General features: G+C 44.4%; 1 protein-coding gene and 1 long non-coding RNA gene across 3 annotated transcripts in view; both read left to right on the plus strand.

Moving 5' to 3' along the window:
- The first annotated feature begins 355 nt into the window (after positions 1–355).
- LOC117980727 (uncharacterized) lies at positions 356–14,619 on the plus strand. Its single transcript, XR_010112528.1, has 4 exons — positions 356–548; positions 1,797–1,879; positions 2,588–11,724; positions 11,811–14,619. It is a non-coding gene; the product is annotated as an uncharacterized LOC117980727 (long non-coding RNA).
- Positions 14,620–23,978: 9,359 nt separating this feature from the next.
- The window catches only part of PHACTR2 (phosphatase and actin regulator 2), a 293,821-nt gene continuing 292,457 nt past the window's right edge, over positions 23,979–25,342 (plus strand). The window contains exon 1 of one of the 2 annotated variants that reach the window (XM_063605498.1): positions 23,979–24,257. In XM_063605498.1, coding sequence (XP_063461568.1) covers positions 24,041–24,257 — 217 coding nt within the window. In that variant the 5' untranslated portion in view covers positions 23,979–24,040. The remainder of the gene's footprint in view (positions 24,258–25,342) is intronic. The other variant, XM_034962992.3, reaches the window with a different exon arrangement.

Genomic DNA, 25,342 nt, shown 5'->3' on the forward strand with positions numbered 1-25,342 from the left:
CAAAAAAAAAAAAAGAAAAGAAAAGAAAATTGTGATGTTTCTGATTGGTGGGCCAAACTTTCCTGAGAACCACTGCATTGAACAAGGAGATGATCTGAGACAGTGGAAACCAGTGGTTTAAGAAACCTGCAAGCTTGGGAAAAAAGGCCAGCAACTTGGAAAGATTAATCAAAAGGATATTTGGGAAACTTATCACCTCCACCTCTTGTTTGGTTGGTTTGTTTGTTTGTTTGTTTGTTTTTGAGACAGAGTCTCGCTCTCTCGCCCAGGCTTGAGTGCAGTAACATGATCTAGGCTCACTGCAGCCTCTGCCTTCTGGGTTCAAGGATTCTCCTGCCTCAGCCTCCAGAGTAGCTGGGACTACAGGCACATGCCACTGTGCCAGACTAATTTTTGTATTTTTCTTTTCTTTTTTAGTAGAGACAGGGTTTCACCATGTTGGACAAGCTGGTCTCAAACTCTTGACCTCAGGTGATCTGCCCGCCTTGGCCTCCCAAAGTGCTAGAATTACAGGCATGAGCCACCAAGCCCAGCCTCTCCTCCACCTCGTAAGTATTTTCAAAGTAAAGCCAGAATCCTCAACTGCTTGTGCCCCCATGAAATCATTACCCTTCAATGAGCCAATTCAAATGCTGCTTCTTTTGTGAAGCTTTCTGCCACCACCCTTCCCTCCCAGAATGTTGTACTTTCCCTGATCTGCTTCATAACACCTCCTTCCAAGCACACATAGGATTTCACGCATCCTCTAGTAGCTAGGTGGTACAGGTCTGATTTCCCATCAGACTGTGAGCTTTTTGAGGGCATTCATAATGACCTTCTTTTCTGTAGTGCCTACATTTACAGCAGAAAAGCGGCACTCAAAATGTTTGTTGAAGCTCTCCAGTGAACTGGGGTTCTAATTATTGAGTGAAGAACTTGACACTAAGTGGCTGTTGCCTGCATTATCCCAACCCATCTCTGCAGAGAGATGGGAGCAGCAGAGGGCGCTGTCACTGCAGGTGTAGGGGCATTTTTCCTCTCCATGACATGCCAGATGGCCCCCCAGGGCCACAGCTCCACCGTAAGAGTCCCCAGTTTTGTTTTGTTTTTTTACAGTGAGGGTGTTCTAGAGGAAAGGGCTCAACGAATCCAACTGCAATAGCTCCAGTTTGTGATAAAGATGACAATTTTTTTTTTATTTGAGACAGAGTCTGGTTCTGTTGCCCAGGCTGGAGTGCAGTGGCACAGTGTTGACTCACTGCCACCTCCACCCCCGGGGATTCAAGCAATTCTCGTGTCTCAGCCTCCCGAGTAGCTGGGATTACAGACCCCAACCTCCAGCTAACTTTTGTATTTTCACCATGTTGGCAAGGCTGGTTTTGAACCCCTGATCTCAAGTCATCCTCCTGCCTCAGCCTCTCAAAGTGCTGGGATTACAGGCATGAGCCACGGTGCCTGGGCTGACAAATTTTTATTATTGAGTTTGTGGAACCCAGAATGATCTAGGGCCTCAGTGGCCACTGAACCCTGGGGCACACTTGAACAAAAATATGGACTTCTCAGCCACTATGCCTTGACATCCTCTCTAATCAGAAGTTTGTGTAATAATTGCAAAAGACAATATTCACAGTGACAATGATACTGTGAACTGCCAAAGGGAGAGTAGACATGACTGTGGTGACAATGCAGCGGCAGCAGGACCCTGTCCTCTCATAAGTGGGCATCCTTTCCCCATGTGAACACCACATAGCAGAAACACCCATCTTCCAAAGCCCTTTTATCATGTTATGAATTATTTACACTTCCATATATTTCAGTTAAAGAGTGGTAATCAGATCTGGATGGATGCCACTTGGGTCATTGGTCATTTCACTTGAAGGCAAAGAAATGTTTTTAACTGGTAAGTACAACCTTATCATAGAAGTCTATTTTCTGTAAGAAATACTGAAAATATATTAAAGACCTCCCTTAGTGCCCTTCAGGACACATAAGAATCCTAATATACCAGGTTGGGAACCATTGCTATAGGATTTGAAAGGAATAGTAAATAGTATTATCTGAAAGTGAATAGGAAGAAGAGATTCTACTTAAAAATATTTGTTAAATGACTGAAAGAAATAAATCTATGAAGTCGTTTAGAACATGGTCCTTTAGGGAAAGACCTGCCTGCTGTAGATTCCATTCACATTTTATACATTTGTAATGCCTTACAAAGCTAGTCTTTGCACTTAAAGCTACTGCTAACTGAGCAATAGAATCACACCTCATAAGACTTAAACTATGTATTTAAAGGTTTTGATAGGGGATCCAGAAATCTGAGTGAAACCCTGGGTTCTGCAGGTACACATGGCTCATGTATAAGGCATTTGAAGGGCTTGTGGCCTTGATGGGGAACACTGTCAACTCTGATCCTGTTTGTCTGAGGTTACTTGGGGTACAAGATGAAGACAGAAGGGCGTGCCTCCCTTCTGGAACCATCACGGCCAGCAGCCGCATGTTGGGCAGCTGCTGATACTCAGGGTGCCCAGGCGGGAGATGGTGAGAGGCCAGCCCTAGCCAAATTCCTTGCTGCTGCCAGAGGAAGCAGTCTTGCCATGTGTGTCCACAGGGATATGATTAGCTGCCGAGGTGGAGCTGATATCTGAGCGAGGCTCTCGAGGACACATTCTGGATAGATCTCCATATGGGAGTTGGATGACTGCCACCAGCCAGTCTTGGCAGTCCCCAGAATTCTTCTGAAGTGGACAGTGGAAGAAGTGAAACATTTGCCTGGCAGCTGGCATCAATGCAGTCTCTCTGTGGACATGCAGAAGAAAAGGTTCAAAAGGAACTGAACCCAATCCAGTCTTTATTTGGTAAATATCCCAGCTTCACGGTAGAAGAGCAGACATGGGGGAAATAAAAGAAAACCCGCCTTTTTCAGGCCAGGGGGCAGGGAAGAGAAGCAGAGAGGAATAAAGGGAGGAGGCCCCCGGGTGTCAGCAGAGAGGGGAGAGCTGCCAGGCTGTGGCCCCACGCCAGCCTCTGCCATAGGGCTGTGTAATCCTGGGGAAGGCGTTCAACCTCTCTGTGCCTCAGTTTCTTCACCTATTAAATGTGAGTGATAATCGTGCATCTCCCTCCTAGGGGTGTTGTGAGAATTAAATCATGCGAAGTACATGTTAAGCCTCGTCTACGTGTGGACCAGTATTACCGTGTGTGTGTTAGATCAATTCAGGGGAGCCTACAGGAAGCGGAGATTTTGTCCTGATTCCCATTTAACCTGAAGTCCTAAATGAGAATCAGGACAGAAATGTCCTGATTAGGACTCAGGCTAACTGGCAAGTGTAGCAAGGTACAGCCATGTTAGACAGATGGAGAGGCTGCTTTTTACCTTTCCTGGGGTGACCTTGATATTCTAGTGACACAAACAGGACCCAGAAGTAGCCAAGAACCTAACTGGAAATCTGTCCTGAGTGGTTCTCTGTGGCAGGGCCTCCTGTGCCAAGGACCTGGGGTTCACAGCCATTCCTCAGAGGACTCTTGCCTGTCTGTGGAAACTGAGTGGGGTGGAGGGGGCAGGAGCCCGATACAGACCAGATCTTGAATTAGAGCAGCTTCAGGCTTCATCTGGGAACAGTGAAAGAACGGGTGTCAGCACTCCAGGACCAGAGAAGGCAGGGACGGCGTGTTCCTTCCCAGAAGCTGGAGAACCCCGCCCCTACTCCATGCCACCTTAGAGAGAAGCAGGGGATGGGGAGGCATCTGCAATATTGAGCGTTGTTACCCAAAGAACAGCCTACATATTTGCTGAAGATACTGTTTAATTGACAAGATTTGACTATGTTTAATGCAGTTAGAATAATTAAATTTGATCACCAACCACCCAGTGTGTGCATGGGGGACAGGAGCATGCTGTCTGCTGAGGCAAGTAGGGTGACTAGAAACAAGAACAAATTGCCACTTTTTCTCTGCACCAGGGTTGTCAGTGGCAGGTAATTTAATGATCCTAGTATGCAGCTAAGCATCAGAACACATGACACATTTGCCTTCTACTTCTGTCCTTCCCAATGTCTTCCGGGAAAAATGAATGATCTAATGAGTGGCTGTGCACGGAGGCCTAATTCAGGGAGATGAGGTCTCAGTCACACGTTGAGTCTCCTTTCCAGTGGCCCTTATGGCTGAGGGAGACAGTGTCCCCTGGGCTGCACCAGTTGGAAGAGAAGGTGGAGTTTTCACAGCCCTGGTTAGAAGTGGGAGGGAAGAGGTCAGGTCCTCAAGAGGAAGAGGAAGCAAAAAAAGAAAGAAGGAACTGAAAGAACTGAGATAGGGCTGGGCAAGAGGGAGAAAGGAGATGAAAGAAAAAAAGAAAGAAAAGAAGGAAGGAAAAGAAAGAGAGAGAGAGAAGGAAGGAAGGAGAAGGAAAGAAGGAAAGAAAAAAGAAAGGAAAGAAAGAGAGAAAGGAAAGAAGGGAGGGAGGGAAGGAAGGGAGAAGACAGAGAGGAAGAAAGGAAGGAAGAGAAAGAAAGAAAGAGGAAGGGAGGGAGAGAAAAAGAGAGAGAAAGGACATCAGAGAATGGAGCTGGGGAAAAAAAAAGATTCAAACACAAAGAAATTCAAAACCAAGAGTGTCCCAAAATTAGAATAAAAAAGAAACTAAAACACAAAGACAAACAATAAGCAAGAATAATGAATAAAGACAAGAGAAGAGGGGAGAGGTGGAGGTATCAAAAGGAGATGCTAAAATAAACCCCAAAACCAAAGCAATATGAGAAGCCTTAGGCTGAGCTCATCACAGCAGGCATGCCAGCAGGGGCACAGGGGAGGAGACAGCAAGGGAGGAACCAAGGAGGGACTGGCAAAGGTGAGCACAAGCAGGTGCAGGAAATCTGTTGGGGAGGCAATGGGCAAGGGCTGAAGAACAAGTGGGGAAGAAGACATGGATGAAAAAGAGAGTGAAGAGGAGTCCTCCTGAAATAAGGAACCGAAATAAAGACCAATGAATGAATGAATGCAGTGTTTTCATTCACATAATAACCAGAGTCTAGGCAGCTTTCCTCAGTTTAGCAGGATGATTAAAAACATGGGCCCTACACTACTTAGCAAGTTATTCATGGGTGCACACACTTTTGGGGGTTAGAACCCACATAGAAAGGTTACCTAGTGCTGAGATGTCCTTTCTCAATTAGCAGTCTGTCCTTGCCATACACTATTCTGATGGTGTATGATGTATTCTGTATGTATAGGTAAGTATTCTGTATATATATATATGTATTCTGTATGTATATGTAGGTATTCTGATGATGTATGATGTACTCTGATGATGTATGATGTATTCTGATGGTGTATGAATGTTGTAAAGCCACACTGGTGTTTTGATTCTTTCATTTCACTGTCGAGTGAAGCCTCTGATGCAGAGGAGCAGGTTAAGAACTGCCAGGCTGTGCTGTGACTTTCCTGGGCCCTGGGCACCTTTGCCTTCACGGACCTCTTATTCCTCCATTTAAAAAAAAAGTCATAGAGGTATATTCTACAACAATGTTGGTAAACAGGTGAATGTATGAATATTACATATTAAAACATTTTCTTTGACTTGCAAGGTTTTTTTTTCTCCTTCAGATTTTAGATGGAATTAAAACATTTTTGTGTGTCTCGACAAGTATTGCCAGCACTGCACCTGCCACCCTGATAGGTAAGTCAGCTCTGGAGAACTTAGAGATACAGAGTAACAACCACTAAAAATATACAAAGAGATTTGATTAAATATTTATATCAATGTGAGCCAAGGTAGGTACGTTAAAATAGCAATGATTTGGTGTAGTGATCATGGAAATTTCATGATTCAAGACAAAGGTGGTTTCTTTAGGGTGCTGGCATATACTTACTGAGTTTAGTGCTTACTATAAGCTAGGCTGTTCTGAATAATATATTTAGGCTTTTATTAAGTCCTCATAAGGTACGTTCAAGTATATAAAGTACCTCCAAATGTACTTTTATTAACCTCAATCTACAGATAAGGACAAGAGGCAGAGAGAGTTAAATAACTTGCTAAATAGTGTAGGGCCCAGGTTTTTAACCATCCTGCTAAACTGAGGAAAGCTGCCTAGACTCGGTTTATTATGTGAATGAAAACACTATATTCATTCATTCATTGGTCATTATTTCTGTTCCTTATTTCAGTTATTAATTACCAATTTACTTTGTGTGTGTGAGAGATGGGTCTCGCTCTGTCACCCAGGCTGGAGTGCAGTGGTGCGATTCTGGCTCACTGCAACCTCCACCTCCCGGGCTCAAGCAATTCTGCCACCTCAGCCTCTGAAGTAGCTGCGACTACAGATGTGCGCCACCATGCCCAGCTAATTTTTGTATTTTTTGTAGAGACGAGGTTACGCCATGTTGGCCAGGCTGGTCTCCAACTCCTGAACTCAACCTATCCTCTCACTGCAGCCTCTCAAGGTGGTGGGATTACAGGCATGAGCCACTACACCCCACCTGTTAATTGCATCTTTATCTCAGTAGGTTGAAGTATATTTATACAGCCTCTGCTCTGTGTCAAGTACTGAGCTGAGCTCAGCAGTTGCAATGGCAGGAACACAGACCCAGCCCTATTCCTTATATGGCTGACTCTCTAGTGGGAAATATGGACATTAAACAAACGACCACCTAAATATAACACTGCAAACTGGAGCTCATGGCATGAACCATGGAATGCTATCAAAGCACTGGGATCCCAATCTAATCTGGGCATCAGAGAAAGCTTCCCTGAGGAATTAACATTTGGATGAGGTCTCAATAATTAGTTAATGAATTAGGCAAACAGTGGGAGCAAGGATGTTCCAGGCAGAGGCCAACTACATGGGTCAGGTGCACAGGACATAAACTGAGCCATCAAGAAGCTTCCAATGTGAAAAGAGAATAAACCCATAGAGACAAGCAATGAAGTGCTGCCATGAGACAGATGTGTGGAGCATTTGAACAATGGGAAAGTGCTGGTAGGAGAGAGGTGGTGTTCAATTCAATGAAAGCAATGTAGGATGAGATCTGTAAGGAAGACTAGATAAGCCAAGAGGCATGCAGAGGATCTTATCCATTTTAGAGCCCTGGGGGCTATTTACTGGAGTAGCTGAAGATAGCACCGTGGACACAGGCTGAAAAGGAAGGAATTGCTATGAGCTCCATGTGAGGCGTCATAGATGAGACCTATGGAGCTATCCAAGATCATATCCTGACACAGTGGTCAAAATAAAGAAGCAAGTGTGAGCAGTGGTGAGGTGATGGCTCATTTAAAGAAAAGCCATGCCCTGCAGACTGGTCCCAAGCTGGAGACCCCTTTCTCTAATTGTCTGAAGAATCCCTTTGGCAGGCTGTGTAATACGCATGACTCCAATCTCTTGAAGTCTCTAGATGGAGGCCACATCCCATTGCCTTTACAAAACATCCTCTTTATCCATGGATGTTGATACTTGAGAACTTAACAGAAAGAACTTCATTCCTTCTGTGAAGATCAGTGAAGCTCATATTATTATCTGACTACAGAACTGCTCAATGTTCATCCCAAAAAAGTAAGACTCCCTTAAATATCTGCATAAGATTCATTTTCTGTGTTTTATTTTCCTAATTTTCTTCAAAGAAGATGTGTTACTTTTGTTAATAAAATATTAAAAATGTAAACCATGGAATCAGGGAAGGAAAATGGCAGATAGGAGGCAGGACTAAATTGCAGCTGACACTCAGAGGGACAGAGCAGCATGTGGAGACTCACGTTGTGAATTTTTGCTCCAGAACTACTACTGCAGGATTATACCAGGAAAGCCAAGAGAATCCACAGACCCTCTGAAGGAAGTAGATAGCTCCTGCAGGACCCAGGAGACAGCCCAAATACTACACAGCAAGAAGGTGCAATCTATGAACCAGAAAGTGGGCCCTCACCAGACACTGAATCAGCTGTCTGTGTCTAGTGTCTTGACCTTGGACTTCCCAGCCACCAGAACTGCCAGAAATAAATTTCTATTTTTTATTAGTTAAAAAAAAGTAAGCCATGTAGATTATTCATTAACATATGAAGCAAAATAGAATCATAAAAATGAAACATTCATTACAATTTTTTGGAAACTGCTATTTGTTTTGTTTTGTTTTTGAGACTAAGCCTCGCTGTGTTGCTCAGGCTGGAGTGCACTGGCTATTCACAGATGTGATCATGGCACGCTGCATCTCAAACTCCTGGCCTCAAGTGATCCTCCTGCCTCAGTCTCCTGAAGAGTTGGGACTACAGGGGTGTACCACCACACCCAGCCTTGTTTGTTTTTGAAGATAAGATCCATATCTGAATTTTTTAAATCAGTGACTGAGCAACATAAAACATGAGGATTTCCCAGATTGCCCTTCTTTTGTTGAAAATATTAAAAAGTGATCTTAAATTTATGGATACATATAAAACACTAAGATTTCTCCATTTGGTTTATGTACTTCATAATAGCTTGTGACATGCTCAAAATAACATGATTTTTTTCAATTATTTCTTATGATCTTTTAAAAATCACATTTTATTGAATTTATTCATTCATTCATTTTGAACACCTAACATATACTAACAAATGTGCCAAGTCCAGAAGATTCAAGGCTGAATCAGAGGACATCCTTGACTTTAAAAAGCTGACAGTCTAGAAGAGCCAAGCCTACATGAAAATAAATAAATGCAATACGGACCAGAAGCACAATTATTGAAATATGTGCAGGGTAGAGGTGCTGAGCAGTGGGAAGATACAGAATAACTAATGCCTATTAGCTGCTTCTGTATGTATGCCAGGTAGTGTTCTAAGTGCTTTACTTACATATATTAGCTCATCGCCAACCTGTGATCATTTCCATTATCATATTGTTACACTCATTTTATAGATGAGGGACTGAGACAAAGAGTGGTTGCCTAGCTTGCCCAAAGTCACTCAGCTATACTGAGTGGCAGAACCAGGATTTAAATAATATGAACTCTGTGCTCTCAACCTCTACACATTTGCTGTCCAGACTGTCCAGCAGACTGTCTAGGAAGAAATGCAAAGCACTTTAAGCAGAGAGGGCAGCTTGGGCAAGGGCACTAGTGCAGGAAAGACACAAGCACCTTGTGGAGTCAAGCAGATAGGATACCAGAAGGCTGAGGAATATGCCACATCATAGGGAGGCTTGGATCAGTTTTGGTAGACAATGAGAGGACATTGAAGGATTTTAGTCAGAGGAGTGATGGGGCAGATCTGTTTCTTAAAAAGATTATTTTGACTGTGTTAGGGAGGATGTGCTGCAGAGGATCTGGATGCAGGTGGGGGAACCCCCTTTAGAGACGACTTCTCCCAGGTAAGAAAAGGCTGTAGCAGTGGAGTTGGAGAGAGAAGAATGGACCAGAGCTATTTTAAGGAAGACTAGGCCAGTGCCGGTTTTGAATAGTGGATGTCAAACTTAGTGGTCGTTTAGTATTTTTACACGAAACCTTCAACAGAATCAACAGTGTGCTTCATGAAGGCAGAGCCCAGATTTGTTTTTCTCGCCGTTGTACTCCCAAGACTTGGTAATGTGCTCAGGAAATGCTTATTGATTGAATGAGTTAATGAATAAGTGAATAAACCAAGAAGTAAATAAAAAAAAGAATGAATCAAAGAAATGACTCAGTATTGGATTAGACCAAGTGCATAAGAGAAGAAGTTAATGGACTCTCAAATGACTTGCCGAAAAAAGTCAATTTCTCTTTTCTTATGCAATACATTTTGTGTCCAGGCCTTTCTTATGAGTATTGTGTGTGGAACATAAAGCAACCAACTTAGCTCCACGATTTAGCTATTGGGAGACCCATGAAAGAGCCTGCCCAGCCCTGCCTGCCTCTGGGGGTCTCCGTCATGTCATGTGACTACATCGCTTGGCTCTGTTTCCAAGTTCCCCACCTCTAACCTCTCTGGAGCTCACATTTATCTTTCAAAAACATCACTTCTGTTATATCACCCATCACTCACTGCCTTCACTACACATCTCTTTGCCCTGCTTTAGTTTTCATCTGAGCACTTACTTTCTCCTGACATTATGTCATTCATTCATTCATTCATTTTATTTGGTTCTACCTCTCTTAGTTTCCTATTGCTGCAGCAGCAAATTACCATAAACTTAGTGGCTGAAAACAGATTTATCTTGCAGTTCTTGAGGACAGAAATCTGAAATGGGCCTCACTGAGATAAAGTCACTGTGGCCAGGGCTGCATTATTTCTGGAAGCTCCAGGGGACAATCTGTTTCCTTGCCTCTTTCAGCTTCTAGAGGCTGCCCTCATTTCTTATTTTGTGGACCCCTTTGATCTTTAAAGCCAGCAAAGGCAGCTTGAGTCTTTCTCATGATGCTGTCTCTCTGGTCTCACTCTTCTGCCTTCCGCTTCCCCATTCAAGGACTCTTGTGATTATATTGGGCTTGCCTAGATAAAGCAGTATAATCTTATTTTAAGGTCAGCTGATTAGCAACTTTAATTCTAGCTGCAATTTTAATTCCCCCTTGCCATGTAACAACATATTTATAGATTACAAGGATTAGGATGTGGATGTCTTTTTTTTTTTTTTTTTTTTTTGAGATGGTGTCTTGCTCTATCACCCAGGCTGGAGTGCAGTGGCACAATCTCGGCTCACTGAAACCTCCACCTCCCGAGTTCAAGCAATTCTCCTGCCTCAGTCTCCCAAGTAGCTGGGATTACAGGCATGCGCCACCACACCCAGCTAATTTTTGTATTTTTAGTAGAGACAGGGTTTCACCATGTTGGCAGGCTGATCTTGAACTCCTGACCTTGTGATCCACCCGCCTCGGCCTCCCAAAGTGCTGGGATTACAGGCATGAGCCACTGCACCTGGCCCAGGATATGGATGTCTTTGAGGGGCCATTTCCTGCTTAGCACAATCTGTCTCTTCTAGAATTTAAGTCTCTTGAGAGCAAAACTTTGTCTACTTTGCTCTCTACAGTACAGCCATTGATTAGAAGAGGGCCAGTATATTGTAAGCATGCAGTAAATATGTTTTGAATAAATCAGCAAATCTTGTCCTTCTCTTTCACAATCCACCTTATACCAAGGCAGAATAATTTTCCTTCATATCAGCATGGATCATAATATGCTCTTTGATATGGTTTGGCTGTATTCCCATCCAAATCTTATCTTGAATTGTAGTTCCCATAATCCCCATATGTCATGGGAGAGAGCCGGTGGGAGGTAATGAATCATGAGAGAGGTTACCCCCGTGCTGCTGTTCTCATAATAGTGAGTGAGTTCTTACAAGAGCTGACGGTTTTATAAGGGGCTTCCCCCCTTTTGCTCTGCACTTCTCTTTCCTGCTGCCATGTGAAGAAGTACGTGTTTGCTTCCCCTTCTGCCATGATTGTAAGTTTCCTGAGGCCTCCCCAGCACTGTGGAACTGTGAGTCAAATAAACCTCTTTCCTTTATAAATGACCCAGCTTGGGTATGTCTTTATTAGAATCATAAGAATGGAGTAATACACTCTTGCTCAGAGAATATGTATCGAGCACTTCTAGGTGAGATGGCAGCTTGGCCCCAGCCACTTTGTTCTTTCCTAGCAAACTCCAGTGGAAGTAACAGCAGATCTTGCAAATAGAGAAACATCTGCCTCAGTTCTGAAGCAAGCAAGTGACCATCCTCATGCCACAAAATAGAAGAACTTCTGCTAGATCCAGAACTGTCACCCCTGGGTCGCATAGAGGCCTTGAGGGTTGGGATTCAGTCCTCATTCCTGAGAAGGTGAGAAGCATAGCAAGGAGGTCAGGGGGTCTGAGGGGCTTCAGTGATGCCCATTACTTGAGCTTTCTCTGATCTCTCTTAACCAGGAGCTCTAGAACCCCATTGTGAATGTGGACATTGTTATGGATGCAAATGTCCACCTGTGCAGAGAATTAGGCAAGACAGAGAGAGGTGTTTTTCTGGGAAGACTGTCTCAGCGAGCAACCACAAAGTTTCTGGTCATGGTTCCTGCCCTGCCTCCCTCTCTACTTTGGAGCTCCTGTAGCTCCAAGTGGATAATATACGGTTTTGTTTTAGTCATTGTTATTGTTGATGTTGCTTGTCTTTACTTTGTAAAATATGAACCTTTCATCATATGAGTGATTTTGGCAAAATGCACCTCAGACATTCAAATACTTCCTATTTATTAAGCGACTCCCACTGTGCAATCCATATGCTAGGCACTGCAGATGATGTCTTAGTCTTCACAACAACCTTGCAGGTTGGATAGCATTGTTCCCTTTTCAGAAATGTGGGAACATGCCCAAGTTTCGGGGTATTCTAAGTGGGAGAATTCAGATCCAGCTCACTCAGAGGTCTCTGCTAGCCCAGGTCTGTCCATTGTCTTCTAGTGTAAATGAAGGAAGCTGCTCTGAAGGCAGGAGGACCAGGCTTAATCTGAAACCTGTGATCATTGAAACAAGCATGGCTTGCTCTGCACGGGGTCCAAATGAATAGGTCTCTATTTTCTCCTTTCTACATAATCACTCAAATAAGATAGGGACTAGAGTCAGGCAAGTGAGACTCTCATCCCAGGAAGAAAATAGAAGGGAGCACAAAAAAACTCAGTAATCAAGATAAATAATAACTTTAATACAATACAGTGTTTTAAAAAATCAAGTCCTCAAACTATAGCTGTCTGCCTAGCTATTTTTAAACATAAAGCTTTACCAAGGCTGGGATGAGGCTTGAGCAAATGAGGCCAGTTGTACAAGTTCAGTGTCAGATCCTGTCTATTTAAAGTTTTGATATTTTGTTCATCATGTTTTTTTTTTCATTAATTCTATCTGAAGCACCCACCCACCTTCTCAGCAGATATCTCACTCTGGGGCTACCCTTTCCACATGAGTTATAGGGACCTGTGATGTGCAAAAGGAAGTTACACACTTCTCTTCATAATTTCTGTCTTTTGGGCACAAAATTCTGACTTTTGAAGAATACAGTTGCATAATCACCACCACAATCAAGATTTACAACAGTTCCATTATCCTAAATAGTCATCCCCTCCTCCACTCCCAATAACTGGCAACTACTGGTCTGTTTTTCTGTCCCTATAGTTTCACCTTTTCCAGAATGTCATTTACATGGAACGATATAGTATGAAGCCTCTTGAGCCTGGCTCCTTTCATTTAGTATAAGTATCTGAGAGTCTTCCATGTTGTGTGTAGCAGTAGTTCCTATCTTTGTATTGCTGGCTAGTATTCCATTGTTGGATGTACTTATTTGGGTTGTTTTCAGCTTGGGAAGGCTATGAATAAACCACTATGAACACTTGCTTTCAGAGTTTTACATGAATATAAGTTTTCATTTACTTTGGGTGAATACCTATGAGTGGGTTTATTGAATCATTTGATACGTCTACTTTTCACTTTCTAAGAAATTGCCAGACTAGTTTCCAAAGGGGCCCTTTTGCATTCCCACCAGCAATTGACTTTAGTTTTGGAGGGTGGGACTAAGGAGGACACAATCCCCAGGTGTGTTGACATCCCTACCTCCCAACTGTGAATGGGGTCAAGACCTCTGGCATCTTAGTGACGGGCACCTTAGCACTCCCCAGCAATCTCTGAGGAGTGAGGACATGGAAGGAGTGATTTCTGGGTTGTCTTGGAGATCTACTCAAAGGACGTTGTGAAACCTAGGTGTTCAACAACAAATAAATAGATAAAGAAAATGCGGTGTATATATACCATGGAATACTATTCAGCCATAAAAATGAAATCCTGTCATTAGAGGCAACATGGATGGAACTGGAGTCCCTTATGTTAAGTGAAATAAAGCCAGGCACAGAGAGTTAAACACCGCATGTTCTCACTCATATATGGAAGCTAAAAAAGTTTATCTCACAGAAGTAAAAAGTAGAGCAGAAGATACTAGAGGCTGGGAAGAGTAGAGGGAAGGAAGGAATAGGAACAGATTTGTTAAAGGGTACAAAATTATAGCTAGACAGAAGAAATAAGTTCTAGTGTCCTATACCATTATAGGATGACTATAGTTAACAATAACATATTATATAGTTTCAAATGGTTAGAAGGAGGATATTGAATGTTCCCAACACAAAGAAATGATAAATGTTTGGGATAAGGGATATGCTAATTACCCTGATGTGATCATATACATTATATGTATTGAAACATCGCTATGTACCCCACGAATATGCACAATTATTGTGTGTCAATTAAAAATAAAAATATAAAAGAAAAAAAAACCCGTGGCTGAGTGTAGCAGGGATGGAAGGAGTCCCTAGTGAATCACTTGCCTTCAGTGAGAGAGTTAGAGTTGCAGAAGCAGCAGTTGCTGAGGCTAACACTCAAGATAGTCCCCTCCTGTCTTCCTACACTCATAAGCCCAAAAGTTCTTGTTTGGTTCAAGACAAGGAAGGCATCCTGGAAAATGTCTTTTAGGCAATGTTTGTAGAAGGAGCTGAGCTAGGTGTGATTTATAGAAACAAAGAAATAGAATGTGTATCCTGAATGTCTTAGAGCACTGTATTGTGCTCCTACTACATGCCATTCATTACACCCAGTGCTTTATATACACGAATTTCAATCCTGAAAACACCACCACAAATTAAACGTATGCATTACTTAGGGATCAAATTGAGGTATCAAAATTGAAGCAAAAGACAGTGATGCTGATCACATTAAATCTTTTTACAGGCCTCCGTTTCACATTCCAGCACGTCCCCACTCTCCTCCAAGCCTCCAGCCATACTCACCTCCCTCCTCTTCGCTTCCAGTTTCCTGCCTTGGGCCCGCATGCATGGTATTTTCCCTGCCTGGGATGCCTTCCCTGCCTCTTCCTCTTTTTTATCCCTACTCACTTGTATAAGCCACTTCTTGTGTCCTGAAACTTTTCTTGACTCACCCCAAAAGGGTCAATTATTCCCTCCTTTATTTCTCCACTGTAGTTTGTACACCCCTGTCTCCTATGCTGCTAGTCCAAGATTAGAGAGATTCCTATTCACTTCTGTGTGCCCAGCACAGAGCCTGAGCTGTTAGGACATAGTAGCTGTTTTAATTTATTTATGTTTTATTGTATTTTTAATTGACAAGTAATAATTGCATATATTTATAGCATACATGAAGTTTCAAGGCATGTATAGATTGTGGAATGATCAAATCAAGACAATTAGCCTATCTATTACTGCAAATATTTATCTTTTTTTGAGATGGGGTCTCACTGTGTTGCCCAGGCTGGAGTATAGTGGCTCAATCATGGCTTACTGCAGCCTCAACCTCCCTGGGCTCAGGTGATCCTCCCACCTCAGACACCAGAGTCTCTGGGAGTACAGGTGCACATCACCACACCTGGCTAATTTTTGTAGTTTTTTGTAGTGATGGGGTTTTGTCATATTGCCCAGGCTGGTCTTGAACTCGTGGGCTTAAGCAATCTGCCTGTCTCAACCTCCCAAAACTAGGATTACGGGCGTGAGCCACTGCATCTGGCCCAAATATTTATCATTTCTTTGTTGTGAGAACACCTAAAATGCTCTCTTTTCATTATTCCAAAAAATGTATATATTCCAAAATATGTATAGTCACCATGCTGTTGCAATACAGCACCAGACCTTATTCCTCCTCCCGTCTGACTGACTGAAACCCTGGACCTGTTGAGCAACATCTCCTCTTTCTCCATCCACCCCATCGCACCCCAGTCTCTGATAACCACCATCCTACACTCCACTTCTATGAGTTTTTTTTAGAGTAAGAAGAAGAAAGGAAGAGTGGGAGGAAGAGAGCATGGTAAAGGAGGTGTTTACTTTTGCAGCCTGGTACTCTAGAGGGAAATGGTGGGATGGGCTCAAAACTATGAGCCAGCTTTGGCCTCTCTCATAAAATGAATTCATCTTCGATTTTAAAATGAAAACAAAGAAAAAATTTCACAGAACCATCACATTCCACACCAGAAGAGGCCTTAGAGACCATCAAAACTAACTTCCTGTTTTTTGTTTCTCTCTCTTTTTTTTAAGTGACTTTGAAAGCAGGCCTACTTTCACTATCAGTTGGTGATTTATCCTCACTCTGCTTATTACCTGGATTCCTTGCCTTTCTCTTATTTCATTTTCATCGTGTATCGTCAATTTTGATCTCTGCCGTTTCTTTTCAGATAATATTTTGATCTTTCTCTTACTTGCAGTCATTTTTATCTGCCTATATTAAGGAAATGCTATTGTCAGTGAAAGACGCTTAGTTCTAATGCCAAGTATTTTGGGAAAATATTTCATAAGAAAACATACCATATTTTTATGTGCATGTTTTGCATATAAACTCTGAGAAATAAAACTTTTTAATATATTTGGGGGATGGGGAAGATAGCAAAAGAAAACTGCAATTATAAAAATAATTAGTTAGAAGGGGAGGGGTATTGTCTCAAGGAATGCCTTCAGGAAGTTTTGATTTTAACCAGAGTGTCACACCTATTTCCATTACCATGAAAAATCCACATTCATGCATCTAAAGACTACTAGTGATGAAATAGGGACAAATTCACTTACAAAGTTCGTTTAGCTCCCTAGCTTGTCTAATTTATGAAATGTGGATACCTTTCATTATGTATTAAAGCCTTTGAATAACAATTCCTCCTTCTGTAAGTGAATCTGCAATGTATAAAGAGCCCTCCAAGTGGCACTGTGGCTTTAAGAGGGGCTCCTGGCACAGCAAGGAGGAGGAAGACACTGGCCAGAGATGAGACAGATCCCAGCCCACATTTGGACTCCTGCTGAAGGCAGTGTTCCTAGCACTGATGGGCGGAACAAGCTAGTTGATAAATTTTCATTTATTTCTTTTATAATCTTACATAAGTCATCACTTTAAAGAGAGTGGTAAAGCAGTGAGGTACAGTTTTTTTTGTTTCTGTTTTTTTTTTTAATTTTATTTTTGGTATTAAACACTCTTATATGATTAAAACTATGCTTATTTCATCTTCAGTTTTTATCCCTAACCTTTTGGAAATGGTATTCAATGAAAATAGCTAAATAAACTAATAGAGTTTAGAAAGATTTTGCTTTGAAAAGCTGTACTGGATGCCTCTTTTTTTAAAATCAGTGTCAAACAGGCACATTTCCTACGTGCTGACCAACATGTCCGTGGTACCAAGGGACAAGTCTAAGGAAAAAGAAATCTTATAGCATAGGTGGGACAGGATAAACAAAACTGGAAATAAACAAAACCTCAAATAAGCAGGATGCCTAATCATTTTAGGATTGCATAGACTTAGTGGTATTTGAAAAGTGAATCCTAGCCCACCTTTGTCCACCTCGTCAGGTTCAAAACTGAACTACTCCCCACAGGGTTCCCCTTCTGCAGTGCTACATTACAGCATCCAGAGGAGCCCCAGGTCCTCAAGGCTCTGTCCTTGCAGATGACCTTCCTCATCCGGGGGTGCCTTTGCATTGCAGACACCACATCCTCTGGGAAGCCTTCCCTGGTTCTCCACCCCAAGGGGGTTAGGTGACTGCTCCTCTGAGTTTCCTCAGCCCTTCTACATAAATCTCAGTTTTGTCAATTGCCATGGACTGCCAGGTAATTATTTGTTAATGTCTACTCCCCAAATAGACTTCATTCATTGATTCATTCATTCAATACACAGTGGTGCTGGGAAAATAAAGGCAAGAATCAGTACTTACTGTCTTAAGGTAGCTCAAAGGGAGTAGGGGTGACAGATTAGCACCCCAGCCATTACAATCCTGTGTAAAAAGTGACATAAGAGCCTGATGGTACTGTTTAGGAGGGGCACTTCACCTGGCTTGGAGGTTGGGGAAGTGTCAGGAAAGCTTCCTGGATGGTGCTGTGGTTTGAATATTTGTCCCCTCCAGAATGCCTATACATTGCTGGTGGGAATGTAAATTAGTACAACCTCTTTGGAAAACAGTGTGGAGATTCCTTAAAGAACTAGAAGTAGATCTACCATTCGATCCAGCAATCCTACTACTGGGTTTCTACCCAGAGGAAAAGGAGTCACTGCATGAAAACAACCCATTCACGTATACGTTTATTGCAGCCCAATTCACAATTCCAAAGATATGGAACCAACCTAAGTGCCCACTGACCAATGAGTAGATAAATAAAATGTGGTATATATACAACACGGAATACTAATCAGACATAAAAAAGAACAAAATAGTGTATTTTGCAGCAACTTGGATGGAGCTGGAAGCCATTATTCTAAGTGAAGTCACTCAAGAATGGAAAACCAAATATTGTATGTTGTTACTTATAAGTAGGAACTAAGTTAAGAGTATGCAGAGGCAGAGACAGTGATATAATAGACTTTGGAGACTCAGAAAGGGGAGGGTGAGAGGAGAGCGCGGAATTAAAACTACATATTGGGTACAACATACACTACTCAAGTGACAGGCGCGGTAAAATCTCAGAATGCATCACCATATAATTCATCCATTTAACCAAAAACCACTTGTACTCCAAAAGCTATTGAAATAAAAAATACACATTAAAAAAGAAAAAAGAACATTTGTCCCCTCCAAACTCTTGTTGAAATTTAATCCCCCACCTGGCAGTATTGAGAGGTGGGACCTTTAGGAAGTGATTGGATCATGAGGGCTCTGCCCTAATGAATGGAATAATCCATTCATGGATTAATGGGTTTATCATGGGAATGGGATTGGTGGCTTTATAAGAGGGGGAAGAGAGACATGAGCTAATACGCTCAGCCCTCTCTCCATGTGATGCCCTGCACCACCTCCGGACCCTGCAGGGAGTACCCACCAGCAAGAAGGCCCTCACCAAGATGTGACCCTTTGACCTTGGACTTTGCCTCCATAACTATAAGGAAAATTCATTTTCTTTATAAATTACTAACTTTCAGGTATTCTATTAGAAGCAACAGAAAACAAACTAAGACAGATGAGGAGACGCTTGACCTGAGGCTTGAAGGATGAGTGACATTTGGTCAATTAGGTCATGCTAGAGAAGGCGGGGGATGATGCTGCAGACAAAGGAAACGGGAGTTCAAAGGCACCCCGAGAGGAAGAGGAGGTGCCATTCAGAGAATGATGAATTGGTCTGCATGGCTAGAGAGTGGAGTATTGTGCAGAGAGGGAAGATTTTCTGCCCTCTGAGGGTGTGATAATTGAGTCTATGAAAAATGGACAGTAGGCAGATTAACAGGAAAAAACCATATTTAATTATGTATATATGCACAGGAGTCCCACAAAATCTGAGACTGGAAGAAGAGTCAGATGATTGAAGCTCATATAGTATCCCTGAGCTACAGAAAGCAAGAGGGGCTCGGTGCTTCTGGGAGTGGTGGTGACACACATCATGGGAGGGTGAGGGGAGGAAATGTGTGGCAAACAAAGGTTGTCTTATTATGCAGATAAAAATTCTCTCGGGTAATAAAAGTTGTTTCAGAGTAGCCTATCAGAAGAATCTGTATCAGCCTGTGACAAAGTCCATCTGGGCAAGGTGTCAACCTTCATTCTCATCTTCTATGATAAGATCTTCCCTGGCTGATGAGAATCCTAAAAAATTGTTTTCCTTTAAGAAGTAAATTTCTTTTACCAAAGGACAGCTTTTCAGAGCTACCCCTGTGTCTGCAGTTTCTCAGAATAACCTGCTCAAAATATGCCAAAGAAGTATATCCCAGAGTGGCATATTTTGGCCTCCTACAGTCATATTTTGAGGTGTTGTGTCCTGAGCCACCACAGTATGTATAACAGCAGCAAGGAAAGAGTTTGGGGTAGGGTACGGAACCCTGATATGCCATGCTGAGGAATATACACTTTATTCTGTGTATATTCATAGACACTTGCTTTGAGGGAATTAAAATGGAGGGGTAGCAAAGTCTTGTGAGTACTTTGGAAAGATCATTCCAGAAATGGGATGGGGGCAGAGTAGAAGAAAGTGAGTACGGAGATAGAGAGTTCCTTTAGGAGAAAATAGAAGATGGAGGCTCAAACTAAAGAGGTGGCAATGGAATAGCAGGGAGGAAACCGATTCTGAGGACATTTATTTAAGGTATTAAGATATTTATTTATCTAAGAGAATAGACAGAGCATGTTCATGAGGAGGAGGAGGAGGAGTTCAGCTCAGGGAGTGTTGACTGCCAAATGTCAATGAAACATCAAGAAGGGAAGCCCAGGAAGCAACTAGATGCTGGGATCTGAAGCCCAGGAGAGAGGTCTGGGGTGGAGAGAGTCATTTGTGTGTAAGTCAAAGCCGAAGCTGGGATCTCCCAGGAGAAACAAGTCAAGTGGGAAGAGAAGAGGGCTGATGCTGGACATCTGGGGAACAGTACCTAAGGGCAGATGGAAAAAAGAGACCCTGACAAGGGGGTAACAAGGAAGCAGAGGGGCTGAAGGAACACCTGGGGAGATGAGTGTCCTAGAAACCAGGGAAGCCGAGCCCACAAAACGAGTGAGTGGTCGAGAGTGTTAAAAGCGACAGAAGACATCAGATTAAGTAAGACCTGAGAGGTTCCCAGTACATTTGACAATGAGCTGCTCAGATGTGATCTTTGCCAAAGCAGCTCCATGCAGTAGGGCGAGCAGTAGTCATATTGCAGATGGTAGAAGAATGAATGGGGAAGGGGGACTGTAAGAACTTGGGAATCGCTTCTGGAGTATACGCTACTCTCTGTAGAAGATTGACTGTCATGGGAAAATGAATGGAGGAATATTGGGCTGAGAGGTTCCTTGACGATATGGAGAGCCTAGCACAGTGCCTGGCCCAAAAAGGCACTCAAATATGTAATTATCTAATAAAAGTTGAAATGATGAATTGCTAAATAACTGAAAAATGAGTCAGAGAAGACTTCTTGTATCTGAAAGCATTTAATTCCTCATTTAATTCCTCTCTTCACAAGAGAGGACACAGAAGATTAACCAGAGAAGGAAAAAGCATGCAGTCCAGAAGAATGTATGAACATTCATGTTGTAAGCAATGGGGAGAGAAAATTGGGGTGAGACCCAGGCATAGGCAACTGGAATGTGTGCCCCAGAGAGAAGGCAGCTTGTGAAGGGGGAGCTTCTTGCTGAGGAAGTGCACTGAGGGAATACAGACAGCATCATCAGGTAATACAATACACTAGATAGCAAATGGTGCTGAGAAATGCCATTGTAATCTAATGCTGGTTATTCGGGGTAACTGTAAAATCCATCTCAGTGCACTCTCAATCTTATCGATGACCTATTGTCTAAAGTAATGCATAGTTAATTCTCTAAAGGCAGAGATACCTTTTTTCCTATCATAAACTACACAAGATATCAAGAAAGTAAGGTAACATTTGGAGTAGTATAAATTTAAACAGACTGTTAGTAGCAAATATTTAGAGCAAGACCAGACAACATTGGCTGACTTTGTGAAAAGGGGCCTGTATTTGGACAGATTTGATTTATGAGTTTTGTTATTTTATTTTATTTTATTTTATTTTATTTCATTTCATTTCATTTCATTTCATTTCATTTCATTTTATTTTTAGACAGGCTCTTGCACTGTTGCCCAGGCTAGTGTGCCGTGGCATGACCATAGCTCACTGTAAACTTGAACTCCTGGGTTCAGGCGATCCTCCTTCCTCAGCCTCCCGAGTAGCTAGGACTAGAGGCTTGCCTCACCAGCTGGACTAAAATTTTCTTATTTTTAATTTCTGCAGAGATGGAGACTTGCTATACTGCCCAGGCTGGACGTGAACTCTTTGCCTCAAAGGATCCTCCCATCTCAGCCTCTCAAAATACTGGGACTGCAGGTGTGAGCCACCATGCCTGGCCTGTATTTGGACAGTTGTTGCAGCACCGTGCTTAGCCTATATTTGGACAGTTTTTGCAGCAAAGATGGAATAATCATATCTTCCCCATAGAGTTCCTGTGAGAATTATAGGTGAAAGCCGTTTTAAATGATCAAGGGTGAGCTGTGTGTGTGTGTGTGTGTGTGTGTGTGTGTGTGTGTGTGTGTATCATGACCTAGTTGCTACTAAGGCCTTTGTGCGTATCGGTGTGCTTCTGCAGCATGTACTCCTGGTTTTTGTTCCTCTTTTCTCTTACCTTCTTGATTAGGTTTGTTCTCTTATTAAATGATATAATACGTGCAAAATGCCTGACATAGCACCTAGAATCGGGGTGTGTGTGTTAACAGGAGTAATTGCCAGCGCTGTCCCTTCTTTCCCCCCATATCTCCATCTCTTCTCACTAGCTATCTATGGTCTGTGGGTGAACCAAGGGACATTCCTCCTTTGCCATGAACTTTCAGAGGACTGATGACTCCTGAGCCTGACTTACAGTCTTTTAATTCTGGGCGAGTCACAACTTGGGGGCCTAATCGTGAGATTGATAAAGCTTAGGCTTTGAAATCACCAGCTGAATCAGCATAATCTCCACTGCTCATTTTGCAAAATCCTACAAGGTGTGGCATTAACTAAGATATTTCTAATCAATGCAGCTGTCTTTCCTTTAGAAAGCATTGACTCAGACATCAAATCTGTGATATTTATTTAGTTCTCGGAAGACTGGCTTTTTAAACATGACCTTTGAGTATTTACTTATGAAGGAGTTCAGAAAATGCTGTCCCAAAATACGCTGCTTTGGCAGGCTGGTTACTTCAAACTGAGGGTGCTTGGGGAAGAGCAATTGCAAGAAGGAGCTTTCTCTGAACTTCCTTTTATCTGCCTAAAGACAGATCCTTCAGCCTGTAATCCCAGCACTTTGGGAGGCGGAGGCAGGTGGATCACCCTGAGGTCAGGAGTTCGAGACCAGCCTGGCCAACATGGTGAAACCCTGTCTCTACTAAAAAACAAAAACCAACCAAACAAACAAACAAAAAACAAAAATTAGCTGGGTGTGGTGGCGGGCATCTGTAATCCCAGCTACTCGAGAGGGTGAGGCAGGAGAATCACTTGAACCCAGGAGGCAGAGGTTGCAGTGAGCCGAGATCAAGCCATTGCACTCCAGACTGGGCCACAAGAGTGAAACTCCGTCCCCCCCCCCCCCAAAAAGGCAGATCCTCTAATAGGAGTTCATCTGTCAGGAATGGGAAAATCTGGGATCACAGCAGGCCCAGACAGATTAACACCTATGCTTCCGCTAGAAAACAACTCCTTATTACCTGATCAGCTTTTTAAAATTTGCACGAGACAACCTTTATTCTTTATACACTTCCTCCCCGACCCTCCCATAACTTGTGTCACCTGCCCGCCCCCCAAATTCCAAGATCCTGTTCTTTTCTGTAACTCAGGATGCTATACAGGCTTCAATCATCTGACCCTTTGAGCCTCATATTTTGTGAAACTCCCATGTGAACGTTGGTAATTAAAATGGGTTTTCTTTGTCCTGTTAATCTGCCTTATGGTAGTTTAATTCATAGACCAGCCAAAGAATCTAGAAGGGTGGAGGGAAGCTATTTTTTGCTCCCTATACCCAGCAGACAGATACCCAGGGATGTGGGCAACCGTGAGAGGTAGAGATGGGCTTTGAGGGCAAGGGGTGTGGGTGCGGATGGGGAAGGGCATTAGGCTTCACTTCACAAGGGACTCCAGAATCTGCCCCTAACCCACCCGGCAAGTGCAATGCATTTTCGCGCCGGAGTTTCCTATCTGTTAACTGGGTATGATCATTCTTGCTCCATCACAGGGCAGCTCACGTATGTGTACATGGCACCCCCACCCACCACAATGGAAATGATATCGTTAGCTCTGACCTTGCATCCCAGCTCCAGAAGCCCAAACTCGGCTTTTCTGCGGCCGGATTGCTGGGTGAACAGAGCTTCGCGGAGGGGACCCCCTGCTGCCATCCTGCCGGGGGCCAGTGCCCGGGGCTTGGGGGAGGAGCAGCCGGGCAGGTTCGCGGGCACCGAGGGCGGCCCAGCTCCGAGCCCTGCAGCTTTCGCCCGCTGGAGCGAGTGCCGGCTGTAGGCGGCTCCTTCCTGTGCAAACTTTTCTGTCCTCTTCCTCCTCCCGCCCTCCGCACCGGCTCCTCGGCGCCCGGCGTCCACCTCCCCGCCCTTCTCGCTGCCTCCGGGTCGCGGCGCGCGGGGCAGAGCCGGGCAGCAGCGGGCAGCGCAGCCCTAGGCGCCGGCCCCACCCGGTGCTCCGGCCCCGCCGCCGGGAGCCGATGGCCGAGGCGGGCTGGCGCCCCGCGGGGTCCCCGGTCGATCCGGCCGGGCAGGCGGCGGCGGTCCCAGTCCCCGAGCCCGAGGCGCCCGCCCCGCCGGCGGCGCCTGCCCTGCGCTGGCTTCCCGGGGACCCGAGCCCCCGCGGCCGCTCACAGAGCGACCTCTCGTCGTCCTCGAGCAGGGGCCGCCCGCTCCGGGTCCACATCTCCGGCTCAGGTAAGAGCGGCTCGGGGCGCGGGCTGGGGAGGGCCGGCCGCGGGCAGGTGGCCGCGAGGGTGACGCGGCCAACCCGGGGCGCCCGCGGGCACTGGCCCGGCAGGCTGGCGGCGGGGTGGGGGTGGGGGACAGGGGAGGGCGGAGGCTGAACTCCCCACACTGCCGCCTCCTCGGCCGCCGGGGCTCGGCGACCCTAGGCGGAAGATGCTAAAAGCAGGCGACGGCTTGGTGCGCCTTGCGGGGCGAGTGCGCAGCCTGGGTCGGGGTAGGGAGCGCTCCCTCTCGGCTGCACGGCGCCAGGCAGCACCGCAGCTTGACTTCCGAGGCTTTTCCATCAGAAGGAGGAACATTCTCGGTCTTCGGCGCGACTTTGGTCCCTCGGAAGGGTGCGGTTCCCTCACTTTGTGGGCTGGGACCAGGGCAGGTCTTGGGAGGCTTCCCAACTAACTGCTTATGGTTCTGAAACAAAGACGCCTTTTGCGGGTTACTGGTAAGAGGACCCGGGATATGAGTTTTTCCTCCTTGCAAAAACCCATGAGGTTAATGGGGGAGAGCAGGGGAGAGTTTGGCGGGCTGTTTGTGCCTCTCATCCTTTAACATGTTTTGAAAAAGCCTCGGCCAGGCGCGGTGGCTCAAGCCTGTAATTCCAGCGCTTTGGGAGGCCCAAGGCCGGCAGATCACTTGAGGTCAAAAGTTCGAGACCGGCCTGGCCAACATGGTCAGGAAACTTCGTCCCTACTAAAAATACAAAAAATTAGCCGTCTAGGCGGCGCATGCCTGTAGTCCTAGCTACTCAGGAGGCTGAGACAGGAGAATCGCTTGAACCTGGGAGGCAGAGGTTGCACCACTGCACTCCAGCCTGAATGAAAAAGTGAGACTCCGTCTTACACACACACACACACACACACACACAAACACACACACACAAAAGCCTCAAGCTAGCCCCTCTGCGGTAGCACCGGCCCATGTGTCCTCAGAGGCTGCCCTGTGCCCCGTGCACCGGGACCGACGAAATCAGGAACTCAGCTAAGGCCGATGCTGCCGGCCGAGTTGTGTGACGTTGGGCAAATCACTTAACCTTGTCT

The sequence above is a fragment of the Pan paniscus genome, chromosome 5 (genome assembly GCF_029289425.2).
Source record: "Pan paniscus chromosome 5, NHGRI_mPanPan1-v2.0_pri, whole genome shotgun sequence".
NCBI classification, from domain to species: domain Eukaryota; kingdom Metazoa; phylum Chordata; class Mammalia; order Primates; family Hominidae; genus Pan; species Pan paniscus.